Source organism: Poeciliopsis prolifica, unplaced genomic scaffold (genome assembly GCF_027474105.1).
Source record: "Poeciliopsis prolifica strain line A6 unplaced genomic scaffold, Auburn_PproV2 SCAFFOLD033, whole genome shotgun sequence".
Classification (NCBI taxonomy): Eukaryota; Metazoa; Chordata; class Actinopteri; order Cyprinodontiformes; family Poeciliidae; genus Poeciliopsis; species Poeciliopsis prolifica.
This window is the reverse complement of record NW_026562408.1, coordinates 5,240,376-5,253,842: the sequence shown is the minus strand read 5'-3', so window position 1 is coordinate 5,253,842 and position 13,467 is coordinate 5,240,376. Positions and strand designations below refer to the sequence as shown.

General features: G+C 37.5%; 1 protein-coding gene across 1 annotated transcript; it reads left to right on the top strand.

The window, feature by feature from the left end:
• The first annotated feature begins 813 nt into the window (after positions 1 to 813).
• On the top strand, positions 814 to 4,649 carry LOC129373633 (high mobility group-T protein-like). The gene is made up of 5 exons (XM_055051670.1): positions 814 to 931; positions 3,147 to 3,307; positions 3,426 to 3,571; positions 3,674 to 3,848; positions 3,941 to 4,649. Exons 2-5 carry the CDS (start codon positions 3,161 to 3,163, stop codon positions 4,070 to 4,072), a joined length of 600 nt encoding a protein of 199 aa, XP_054907645.1. The 5' UTR covers positions 814 to 931; positions 3,147 to 3,160; the 3' UTR covers positions 4,073 to 4,649.
• The last annotated feature ends 8,818 nt before the right edge of the window (positions 4,650 to 13,467 follow it).

The window sequence follows — 13,467 nt, the reverse complement described above, 5'->3', positions numbered from 1 at the left end:
GTCAAACAAAATCTATTTTGCAATGAGAAAAAATTATTTTGAGAATGTTTGCCCTCTGAATATATTTATCACTATTTGATAGGTGCTGTTATATATTTGAATTAATTTGAATATATGGTTATATGTCAAAGATGGCCAAAGGCAAAATATGTGTTCTGATAGTAAAATATGTTGTATTTGCTTAAGAGAGGGCAAGAAACTGCTGTAAAGTTCAGTGGCTGTGCTAAGAGTCCCTATATGATGGTCTATAAATCAAGAACATCGGGGTATTCAGGCATATATACTGAAAGATTAAGTTTTCATTTTAGAACAAAAATCACTTCATTGTTTTTTATCAAGTGGATGCTTATCACATAGAGGAAGACTAACTACTTAATGGTAACCTTTAGATTAAAAACCGCATTGATCCTTTTAGGCATTTTTAATAGCATAATTTGCAAATAAGCTCAGGTGCATTGAATGGAATGCACCGTGGAGTCGTTAGCTTGAGAGGAGTAAAACCCTTCCAACACGACCGCGCAACATTTAGCAGTCGCCCAGTTCATCGGCCATAAGCGCTCCGCGTTCTCTCATTCATTTAACTCGCCTACTGTACACTGTGCTCAACGTAGTGAATTCAATACTATGGCAAACACACTACACTACTACCAGCTTCAGCAGCATGCTCGGAACTCTAATGTTTTTGTATCCACCCGCCTCGCAAAACTTCGGTGACGTTTCACAAAAGAGGGCCAATGGGACCTCGTCTTCTATTAGGACAATGAAAAGCCTCTGACCAATCCGAGGAGCCGCAAAGCGGGCGCTGGCCAATGGCGTAGAAGCGCCGTCGAGAGTAATGTTGAGCGAGCTGAAGACTGAAGACACTGCGTATCGCCTGTGTTCCCTCATAGACAGCCATTGCAGAGCATTGAGATCCAGCGATAGTCAGTTGGTAAGTATTGTACACACGGAAATTTTAAGTGTTTCAAATGATGAAGATGGAGATAACAATCCTAAACATCTTACTTATGTGTTTGCTTTGATCAAACATGAAACGATCTTGTGGTTTTTAAATATATATATATTGAAAGAAAGCTTTTAAAAAAGCAGCAAAATAGCCGGCTTTAATTGGGTAACATCACATTGCTCTGCTTGAGATTGTAGGGCAGACGCACTGTTTAAAAAAGGAAGAAATAAAAATAAACCTGGGTTAAATTCGACAAAAATTGCGTATTTTGGTAAATGCGAATAATTTTGTATATTACAGTCGTCCTGCTTTAAAGAAATGAAGTCGAAACAAGTTGTAGTTATCGTGTAAAAATTCAAGAATGTCTAGCGGACAACACGATAGGCGACAATGGTAGAAGACTCACCGTTAGCTAGCCATTGCAGTGCATTGCGAAGCTGAACGCCTGTCATGTGAAGACTGAGAAAGAGTACAGATCCGAAATGAAGCCATAAAAAATCATAAAAGCACAAGAAAAATGAAGACCATCTCAAAATATGTTCGGATGATTATTTGCTTGTAAAACTTCACCCGAGAAGATAGTGAAAAAATTACCTCACGATCTGCGCTTTACTGTAATGGCTGACTGTATTCGCATAGGAAACAAGGCAGCGAGGCAAATGGGAAGCCAGGGACAGAGGCGCAGTTCGCTTCAACTTTTTCTGCCCGGTTTTTCTCGAGAAATAAACCGACAACTATTAAATTTAACCGCGGCAAAATAAAGTTCAGTCTTTCGTGAATCGAATGACGCCACCGGGGTATTTTTCCGACGTTGGTAAATGCTTTAAATCGGGGCTTGAAACGAAGTAGTCGCCGCGGTCGCTCTGCCCTCTATTGCACGCAGTGTAATGGCTGAGCACTGACACAAAGAGAAGGAGCCATATTCTCCATGTTAGTGGATGAAGACGAGCGGCCATTAGGAGCTCATAGAAACCCAGTCAGTAGCACAGCCCGCTCATAGACACAGCACAGACCCAATGTATTACTATACAAGGCGGCTAGTGCAATAGGAATCAATCGGGGGAAATATTTTGTCAGGATCGCCGGCTTTTTGAGCGTGTTTGTCGCGTTGCAAAGCGAACTGGGAGGCGGGAGGAGACATTTGAGGGGGACTTTCTTTCATGAAGAAGGCATTCTCACAAAATGGAAGAAGAAATATTGCCGTCGTTGTTGACCTCCTTTTCCTCAACGAGAGCCTTATATGCGCCATTACTACTCCGCTCGACACAGCTTAGTTGGGACTCACAGCAGCTTTTAATAGACGGAAAACGACACATTTTAACAGAATTTTAAGCTTATTTAAAGAAAAGGAAAAAATTCGGGCTTTTAAAGGAGAACTGTTTTATCACATAACAATGCATTTTTTTAGAATAATAGGTTGAATAAACACATTTTATTTAAAAATATCACTTTTTGTCGAACTTATTTTATCAAATAAAAACATAAAGTCATGTCAAGGAGGGGTTCTTTTTAGTCTTTTTTTTTTCAAATTCACACTACATTTAACATAGAGTTAGAGGGTTAATGCTTCTCAGCTGAACTTGGGAAAACTTTTTACTGGCCAGAAAGTCAGTTCCTTTAAAAACATTTACGGGATATTCTGAGTGATTGACGTCTGCAAGGCACTTTGTAGCCGCTATAACAAGAGTGCGGGCCAGTGAGTTTTATGTTTGGGGCCACCGTGCAGATTGCGTCAATAAATAAAGTCATTTTCATCGCATCAGCTCCGTCATTGCTGGGCGGTTTATTTTAGTGGACTGCGTTAAGTGGACCTAACTCGGTTTGACAGCAGAGGGGGCCGTGGGGGGGGGGGGGGGGGCTTCCGTTGATGCTCTTTTTATAGTAGGGCGTTTTAGAGACTGATGGCAGTGTAAACAAAAACACATTTCGATTTATTAATTAAAATGATTCAATTTAAGATGAAAAAAATCAAAACAAATTTGGAGCACATTCTAGCATGCCTTTCCTTTTTTTTGATCGACAGATTAACTAGTTTAAATTTTTTTTAACTTTAATCCATTAATGCATCAAAAATAAGAGTATTTAGTAGCTTATATATGCATTGATGAACATTTTTTGTGTTCTAATGAGAAAAAAACAGGTGCATCTTTGGCATTTGAAGATATACAGGTAATTTGAAACTCGGGCATTTGTTTACTAGATACTGCCATCAAGATGGGGAAAGATCCAACTAAACCGAGGGGGAAGATGTCCTCCTATGCCTACTTCGTCCAGACCTGCAGAGAGGAGCATAAGAAGAAACACCCTGATGCATCAGTGAACTTTGCGGAGTTCTCCAAGAAGTGCTCTGAGCGATGGAAGGTAGTACAAGTTCATATGACCTGTGTTTCTGATTGCATTTAAATAAAATAACTTAAGGAAAACATAAGAAATTAGTTGCAGATGGGGGTCAGTCATGAAGTCATTTTTCTGCTTTCAGACGATGTCTGCCAAGGAAAAGGGCAAATTTGAAGACCTGGCGAAGCAAGACAAGGCTCGCTATGAGAGGGAAATGTTGAGCTACGTGCCAGCCAGAGGTGGCAAGAAGAAGAAGTTCAAGGACCCCAATGCTCCCAAGAGACCCCCGTACGTACCGCTTGTTAAAGTTTAACTCTGCCACCTTGCTTAAGCAGTTCTTTGTTTAAATAACATGCTCAATCTAAGTTGTTTTTTCCTTGTCTTCCACAGATCTGCTTTCTTCATCTTTTGCTCAGAGTTCCGCCCTAAGGTGAAAGGCGAGAACCCGGGTCTCTCCATTGGAGATGTCGCCAAGAGGCTGGGTGAGATGTGGAACAGCACTTCTCCAGAGGACAAGCAGCCCTATGAGAAGAAGGCAGATAAACTGAAGGAGAAGTATAAGAAGGTAAATAAACAAAAGTCTCCTGTTTCAATGTGATCTTCTAGCTGAAGTCCATGCCTGATTTTATCATCCGGATGTGTTTTGTTCTTTCACAGGACATCGCTGCTTACCGAAAAATCGGCAGCGCACCGGCAAAGGCCCCCGCCAAGGCCGAGAAGGATGATGACGACGACGACGAGGACGACGACGAGGAGGAAGAGGACGACGATGATGAGGATGATGATTAGAACGGCGGGCAATATATAGTGGTCATTTTCTTGTTTATAAAGCATTTAACCCCCTTGTCCACACTTCACTTGCTAAAAGAAAATACGATAGTAACAAAGGGGTAAAAAAAAACAACAAAATAAATAAAACAAAAAAAAATAATGCCAACATAAAGGCTGTGTATATCAGTTGTTTTTATGCTGTACAGTTTTTTTTTCCCTTTTTTGTATAGTTAACACTACACAAGTATGGTGTCTGTATCCTTCTGCCAGTCTTATTTTCTGTGGTAGTTTTTTTTCTAGACCAATAACCCACCTGGTACACTAAAAGGGTGGGCTTACAGTATTTCCCTTAGCTAGCAGTGCACAGCACGTAAAAACGTCGGAGTTAGATCTGAGTGTTTCCTTCAATTTTATTTTCCTTTACGTGTGTTTTTATTTCAAACAACATGTTATCAGAATTGACGTATCACAGTTGTTTTACTGATCTTTATGTACCACTGTAATCCTAAAAAGAAGAAAATGATTAAAAAAAAGCATTGTTTATTGTTGAACTTTAAATTGCTTCTGATGTCAATAAACTTTTTTTTAAATAAAATTGATTTGTAGTGTGTGTTGAAAAAATCTTATCCAGTATGAGCATAAAGTTAAAATGAACTTGGAACGACATAATATTTTGAAAAGTTACACTAATATTTTTTAATATATAGCTAAAAAAAAGATACATGACTATTAGTTCACCTCAGCAGTCCATTGTGTGAGCTTTTGGATATTCATCAATAAACTTTAGTTTTGACGAATGTATGAGACCCTAAGTTTAGTTTTCTTAGGGGTTATTTTATTGCTGATTAATATATTTTGTTTTGTTTATGTAAAGCACATTGTTCAACTTTTGTTTTTAAATGTGCCATAGAAGTGATTTCTATTGTTTTCTTTGTAAGCATTTTCATGATTTGTAGAGATAAATGGCAGCTAAAATTCACAGATCTCTTAGATTCCAATTCAAGTGTACTGTTTGTTGACCTTCTGCATATTTTAGGGTTTATATATACCCTCGCCCTCACCCTTTTATGCATATATATAATATACATAAATAAATAGAACAGGTTATGCTGACTTATCAAGCCACATTAACCTTAAACCACCACCTCCTGTCAAATATTTCTTCATAGTCATATAAACATTTCTTAATTGTACATTGAGTAGATCAATAACTCACTGATCAGAAAAAAATTTTCATGGTACAAACTGATGAAATACTTGAAAGATTATGAACCCCAATGCAACCGAAGCAACCGAGGCATGAAGATGTTATTTATTTGAGTCACAAAACCACATTCTCTTTCAGTAGGCTGTGGAACATATCCTTAAATCATTGGCTATAAAAGCAGGTATGAAACATCCTGCACTGAAATGTGATCAGTAAGAAACCAGAATTTACCTCAAGAAAGTTGAGTATGAAACAACAAAAGGTATAAAAGTGTAGAATGACAAAGTTGCAATTGACACCCTCCCCTAAACTTCCCTCATCCGACTTGGCAACTTGTGTTGCAGAATTTTAATGCATTTTAACTGACACTCAAAATGTGTATCCATCCTATCATTTCCAGTTCTGATGTCATACAGTGAAATTTAGGGTGTCTACAATCTCAAATTCTGTGTAACCAAGAGAAAAGGCTAAGCATCAAGCCCTGATGTACTCCATAACTATCTCTGTAGAGGGTTTTAGCACCATGTTTACCCCATGCTTGCATCACAATGAGTTTGCTCACTGTACTCCAGTGGGTGTGCTGCTGACATGTTTCCAGCAGCTGCAATTATGCTATTAAGAATCAAAATCCCCAGGGAATGTTTCTGATACCTTGTTGAGTCTGTGCTATAAAGAATGAAATGAATTCATTGTGCAGCTTTAAGTTTCAACTTGGATACCAAACATTCTTTCCTGGTTTGGAAATATGAAGTTATAAGACTATTCTGCACTGTAAATATTCATGAATTTTTATTCCCTATGTATCTTAACTTTTACTATGGACTGCTAAATGAAGAAAAATTGGTCTGACATCCTAAAGCCTGGGGAAGATTAAAGAGAGCTGGAAATGTCTAACGACCTAGGCCTTGATAAACTGCTCCTATAAAGCATGACTCATCGCCACAACTGTCTGTATCCTGTGTTTTAGCTCAGTGTGGTTGTATGCAAACATGCAGCTTCACCACTCTTCCCTACCATACTGGGTGGTTGGTTGAAGGGTAATGAAAGTTGCAGCGTACTTGCATGCCAGGAAGCATCGCCAGCTTGCTGTTTTATTTAGTTGCAGCCACTTCATCTCTCATCTGCTCTCCAGGTCCCGTCCAGGATAAAAAAATAAAAAATAAAAAAAGCCATTTATATAAGAAGGATTACGTGCTTTGAAATCCCAGTGACATAAGTATATGACACGTCTGTGCAAGCCACTACAAACCAAACCCTGTAAGCCACATTAACAAAAGAAAAATATCTATATCCGTACATTTTATAAATGTTTTATCTCTCCTATAAAATACAAAGGTCTTCTGCTTTTTTTTTCTCTCTCTCTCTCTTTCTAAGATCGTCCTTGGCTCTTCAACAGGGGCTTGATAGCAAAGTAGGCAAAGGGACAAGCACACATGGCAGCAGCTGACCTCAGACCTGCTTTGATAAAACCTTGTGTGACCCTGAAGGTGACGCTTCTTTTCCCTGCCCTGATTACGTCTCCCATTTTTTAAAATATAGAAACTAACCAATAAACACAGTCATGGAGAAATCCCCTAATTTCTGTCCAGTGGATTAGATTTGTTGTCTTTACAGTGTCTGATATTGTTCCTCAAAGCCAACTTGAGGCAAACACAGTTTCCAAACATTTGGCAGCTGCAGGCTACCGTCCCTGCTGGTTATCACCCCCCTTCTTTGTTAGCAATGTGTCTAAAGTTAGAGACTGAGTGAAGTCGATGTTGTTTACACTCCAAACAGCCCACACATTGCACTTCCTATATTGTAGTAACTGATAACAACGTATTACTGGAAGAGAGGCGGGTTTAAATAGAAATACTATCATGCCTTGTGCCTTTATGCAGCTGCTGATCCGTTTCTGTGCGGACCTATTCAGGAGGAAAAGCAGGCAAACTGTGAACCAGGCAGGTTTAGCTACTGCTACCTCTTAATCCCAGCTAGAAGAGTCCACTGAATCGCAATAAGTGGTCTCATGGTGACACCTACTGGTCATATTCTGCAATACAGCGCGACCCTTTTGTCAACTGAATGGCACAATAACCAGAAAAATGGAAAGCCAACTTTTACAAAACATTTTAAAATTGATATTTGCAGATGATATAAATATTTCCAGTTCTGGTATGGAATTGCAGCAGTTTATGGATGAGATTGCAAAAAAACAACAACAATAATAATAAAAAAAAACACTAGTTTGAAAAATCACAAGATTTTCTTTAAATTTGAAGAAGCCTTTTTAGTTTCTTTAGAAGTTAAAGGAGAAATAGTGAAATGGAAATTATAATTAATAATATAGACATACAAGAAGTGAATGAAATAAAATTCTTCTGTGATCTTTGATCATAAAGTCTGATGTCTCAGTTTATTGCTGCATTAATCTTTCTGTTTATCCTGACTAGTCTGTCAGTTTCTTCTGCTGTAAAATATCCCCATACTATGATGCTGCCACCACCATGCTTCACTGTCAGGACTATATTGCCCTGCCTGGATTCCTCCAAACATGACACCTGGAATTCACACCAAAGAGTTCAATCTTTGCCTCATGAGAGCAGAAAATCTTGTTTGTTTTGAAAATCCTTCAGGTTCCTTTTGGCAAACTCCAGACAAGGAGTGGCTCTCAACTACCACTCTACCATACAGGCCTCATTGGTGGATTGCAGCAAAACGTAAGTCCTTCTAGATTTTTCTTCTTTCTTGACAGAGGGACCTTGGAGCTCCTGAAGAATGACTTTTGGCTCTTGGTCCCATCACTTACGAGGCCCTTCTCCCTCGATCGCCAAACTTCTATCCACATATGAATGATGGAGGCCACTGAGTTTATCAGGACCTCAAAACAGCAGAAGTTTTTCTGAACAAACCTTCTTCAGGTTTGTGTCTCATGGCAATTTTGTCTCAAATGCCTACCTATGATTTCTTTGTTTCCATGCCTGGTTGCTGATCTTTGACCATCAACTGTGGAACCTTTTCCAGGCATCTTGGTACTTTTCAGAATTAAGTCCAATAGACTAAATTCACCCTAACTGGACTCAGTTCAAGCTGTTGAAACATCTGAAGGACAATCAATGGAAAGGCTGTAATACTCACCCAAATGGGATTTCTTGGCTTTTCATTTTTAACAAATTTACAAAACATTAATTCCGCCTTTCCCCACATGATCATAATGGGGTATTCGTGTGTAAAATTTTGAGGAAAGAGTTTAATTTAATGTAATTTCAAATAGGGATGTAACATGCAACTTTCCAGACGCATTGTATGTGAATGTCCTTAAAATAAACTTTATTCTAAATTTGTTTTTAATCTACTATTTTAAGAACAAAACTTTCTTTCCTGCTCATAGCCTGACATAAAAATGGTGTTTGTTTCGCTTTTGCAACTTATTTAAAATGAAAGCACTTGCTTTTATTTTCACTTTTATCAAGTTAAGTTTTTGCAGAGCAAACATGATAATTGCTTTCAATACAATTGAATGCCGTGTTGAACTGATTGCTAATAATGTTATTTATTCTTATGTGTTTGCAGAGAGGCATATTCCCAAATGCACGCTTGTGTTGATTCAAACATTATATATATTAAATATACTATATTATATCAAAAATGATCAAATTTTAATAGATGCAACTTTAAAACGAGGTTGAAATGTATCAATTCCACTGAGTGGCGCTATTGCAAAAGGAAACCCATATCACATGCATAAATAGTATTTTTCTGGAAGAGGTGAAGCAGAAGACCTCACACAAGTTCTTCAGCTTCACCTCTTTTTACACCACAAGAGGTGAAATGTTTGCTGTGAAATAATACATATCTGATGTTTGGGTTACTTCTCTTAAAACACTAAAGTAAGGATGTCATCTACATCTTTAGCAATTGAAAAAAAAACCTCTTGCATAGTTGTTTATCATGAAAAGCTGATAAGAGTTTAAAGAACAAACTTGATCCTTGGGAAAATAGCTGAAGGTCAGTCAGATTGGATGGAAACCGACTATATACATCAATTTACAAGTCTTACTCCAGATTCTGAACTGAATGGATTTTGGCCTTTAAATGGACAATTCTGACACATTGATATGGTTTCACCATAATCCTTCCACTGTGTTAAGTGTTTTGAAGTTAACAGAATTTTTTTTAACTATTTGTGCAAATAGTAAAAATTAATGCTTGAAAGATTAATATTATTAAGATTTATGTGCTTTAAAAATTGTTTATTTGATCAAAAAGGTATTTTAGTGGTTCTACATGACAATGTACTTATGTGTGTATTGTACTAGTAGCATTAGAGTGAATTTTATTTCTCTTCCTTTTAAAGTCTTCAAATAGTTGAGCAGGTTGTGAAACAAAAGCTCAGTTATTGTGAAATGATTTGTCATCTTGCACCTCATGCTCTGTTGCATTAGTCACCTCTGTGAGTTTCCATGACTATGTTTAAGTGTTTTTGATAACTTATTTTAGACCTTAAACGGTAAATACTCTTGTGGATATCATTCTGTGTCAGTATATATTCGGAATACTGACACAGAGGAATAAAAATACTTCTGAAATGTAATTTCATGCAGTTGCGTTGAGGTAACCTCGTGTATCTCTTTAAGTAAGCTTGTCACTATGAGCAACTATCACTGTAGTAAACACTGACACTGCGTCGGTTTTTACCCAAACAGCAAGCTTTCATCCTCTCATAAAGGCCCAGAGGTTTACTGCAGAGTTCAAGGCAAGTGCAGTAACATGTTTAGGGGTTTGAGTTATCCCTAAAGTGGTGGGGGATTATTTAAAACCTGGCTTTCCAGACTACAAGTCATTTGTTGTGGATTATGCAGATTTCTTCAGTTGTTTTTTATGTTTATTCCCTAAAAGTAAAAGTAGATTACTGTGAAAAGTGGTTCCTTGTGTACATTAAGTACACAAGGAACTTAATGTGCACAAGAAAGTGATGCAGCCACAGACTCAAAAATCTGCTCCATCAGGAATATTTTTCATTTTATATTCTTCCTTAATTGTCTCTGACAACTAGGTCCAGCTGTTAGAAGTCGGCCTAAACTAAGCCAAATTAATACTTGTAATTTAGGGGAATAAATAATCTGATATTCTACAGTATAACTACTGTTCTCTAAATATTCTTTCTCTCTGATTTAGAACAGCTGTCAACAAATAGATGTCTGGTTTTATAACCACTGTTTTTCATGAGAAAAAACTTTTTCAACATTTGACCATGCTGACATTTCTCCTTATTTTCCACATGCACTTTCCTTCTTTGATTCTTTGCTCCTAGCAGCAAGGATAAGACCAGTTAAATGAGAAATCATTTGTTTCACTATGCCTCTCAGAAGATTTTAATGACAGAAAACACAAAATACATGTTTCACATCTTGAAAAAGGCTCAGTTTACTTGCACTACAAGCTCTTCTATATACCAGCCTGGTCTGGTTGAGTTAACTGTAGATTGATTTCCAGGTCCCTGGAGGAATGCATGCAAAATAATCAGTTAATGTAACGGAAAGGACACCTTGGCTTCACTTCCACGTCTGCCTCCTCTCTCTTCTTTTTCCTGTTTTCTCTGCAACTGATTTTGATTGCAGTACTTGAGGCACCTGTGTGAGTCTTTTTCTGAAGCTTTCACATGCAGATTTAAGTATTTTAAAAGTCCCCCTATGCAACAGAAGCTAATGCATATCAAGCTATTTATTTATTTTTAAACAGCAATCATTTTTACCTATGTAACAATATAACATCCTTTGTTGCTAGTAAATTTATTACTGTTTTTTTCTCTGTTTAAGTTGAAATTTGTGTGCTACTGCTATATCTTGACTTCAAACAAGTCTTAATTGGAGGTAATCATCTTTTTGTTCCCATAGTTCTGTTTGTAAATTAATTTAAAAAAGTTTTCACTTTCTAATTTGTTTCACTTGTGGACCTTCTGCTCCAACAAATGCATTTTAGAAGTATTTATATATTAGGATTCAGTTTTGGTTTTACTTTAGACACATGCCATGACCATAACCAAAAAAACAGAACTCAAGTTGGATCATAATGATTTCTATCCAATAGAGGGTCCCTCTACCTTGTGTTTGGTCGAGGGAGAAAATGAATTTAGGAAAACATGAAAGAAGCAGAATTTTCTTTTACTGTACTATTAATCTTGCAACATGAACTCAGGTTGAATTTCTGAATTCTCATCTCCTCCATCAGTTTGTGTTTTATTGAGAGGCATTTTTGTTCAGACAAACAAATCAAGCTTGAAATTGAAATGTCAAAGGAGCGAGCGAGCAGCATCTTGATTTAATTCTTGGGGAGTAACCATAGACGACATTACCAGAAGAAAATGAGCTGATATGGAAACAACGTGTCTATTTACGCTGCCTGCATTGATGTATAAAAGCCTGTAGCTTTCCCTCTGCCTCATTCTGTGGAACATGTTTAGACAGAAGACCTCTTAACACCAACAGATAGCATTGACCAATAGAATTGATTTACACTGATGGTATTTTAATCATGGTGCTCGTATGCAAATATTTCTCATCTGGGAGGAGTAAATGAGCTGTTTCTGCAGTTAAGCACTTGATGCTTTGTTAATTAGAAAAATGACCCATCCCTATGGCTCCCTGCATTTAAAGGCTGAATAAACAAGTCATTAGAGGAAGCAATGGGTACCTTATCGCATTCAGAAAAGACAGCAGGGGATGTTCACATGAATGAAAATGCAGAAAGCCTGTTTGAAATGTTTAAGAGAGTATTTCAGACCGCAACATTCATTACCACTGCATAGTATAATAGTTTTAGACTCAGTAAGGCAGCTGTAGTAACCAGAATACTGTAAATGTGTAAAATTGCAACACATTTACTTTTTTATTATTTTTGAAAATATGAAGTATTAGTATTTAACCTCTTTTCAGACAATATTTTGTAGAGCCGTCAAAGTCTTTTGCGATATCTTCAGTTGTTATGAAAATACTTTTTCAAAAGTAACTTAAAAGAAATTTGATTTTGTATCATGGCTTTGAATTTAGTTGTTGTGATGATCCTATGTCATCAGAACAATGCATCTCCATGATGCCGTTTACAACTATTCTTATGTGCGTTGGATTGAGAAGTAGCTCCTAAGATGAGCTCAGCAGTCTCACCAAGTGTTTGCTAATTGCTGCTGCTGCTAGTCTAGAGCAGCTAAGTGGGGAAGTTGCAGAAGGTTTTTGCCTATTGCTCTTTACAAAATAGAGAGGTTGGGTGAAGAGAATCTGCAAGCGTTCATTTTCAAGTCTTAGCAAAATTGCCTTTATGCCAATCACAAAATATCTCAATAGAATGCATTGAAGTTTATGGTTGTGTTGTTGAAGTTTATGGTCATGTTGTGGTTTATGGTTGTGTTGTGAAGCTGAAGGGGAATGAATACTTTAGCAAAACATTTAATGACAACATTTGCAAAATGGCAAACCCAATAAACTTTAATAAATCTTTAACTTTTACTTTAACCTTTACTCAGATAAAAAATGTCCAATGAACCATTGATGTCACCTGACCTGCACTACAGGCAGAAGAAATTAGACAGTAAATCCTGTTTGAGTCTGTTTGATGCTTTTCTTGAAATATGACACATTTCTTTTTTTAACTTCCACCTCAGTTATTAAGTATTCTTTGTGTATTTAATATTTAGTAAATTTATTTGTTTCAGTTTTGCCTGTGTGGCAGCTTCTTTTTTGGTTTCTTCTTGTGTTTCAATTGTGTTCATCACAACAAATCCTCCATTCTGCTGGGAGCAATTTAAGGAAGGATTTATCTTTGAGGAGTTTAGTGAAGTAAACCTCATGTAGAATTTAGTTTTTGTTATTTTTTGGAGAAACTAACATCCTTCCATCGATTTTTCTCAGCCGTTGTCAGATTGGTATAGCTCAGACTGAAGCCCCTCTTCCTGACTTCATAGCCCCAGACGAGTTTGCATTCAACCACTCTGTCCAGTCTGTCCAGAGTGTGATCTTCACTGCGAGTCATCATCTGGTGTTCCCCGCAGAGCAACATTCAGCTCCCACCAAAGACACTCGTCACTACTTCCTGGAGCGGCAGACGTGTCTCTACTCAGAGCTCAGCTGCTGTTACTCCTCCTGTACAGAGTCTGTTCATGGGTGAGGTGAGATGACATCTTGCATCTGACATTGGCTGGGTACTTATCTCATCAAGAGTCTCTCAGCATCTT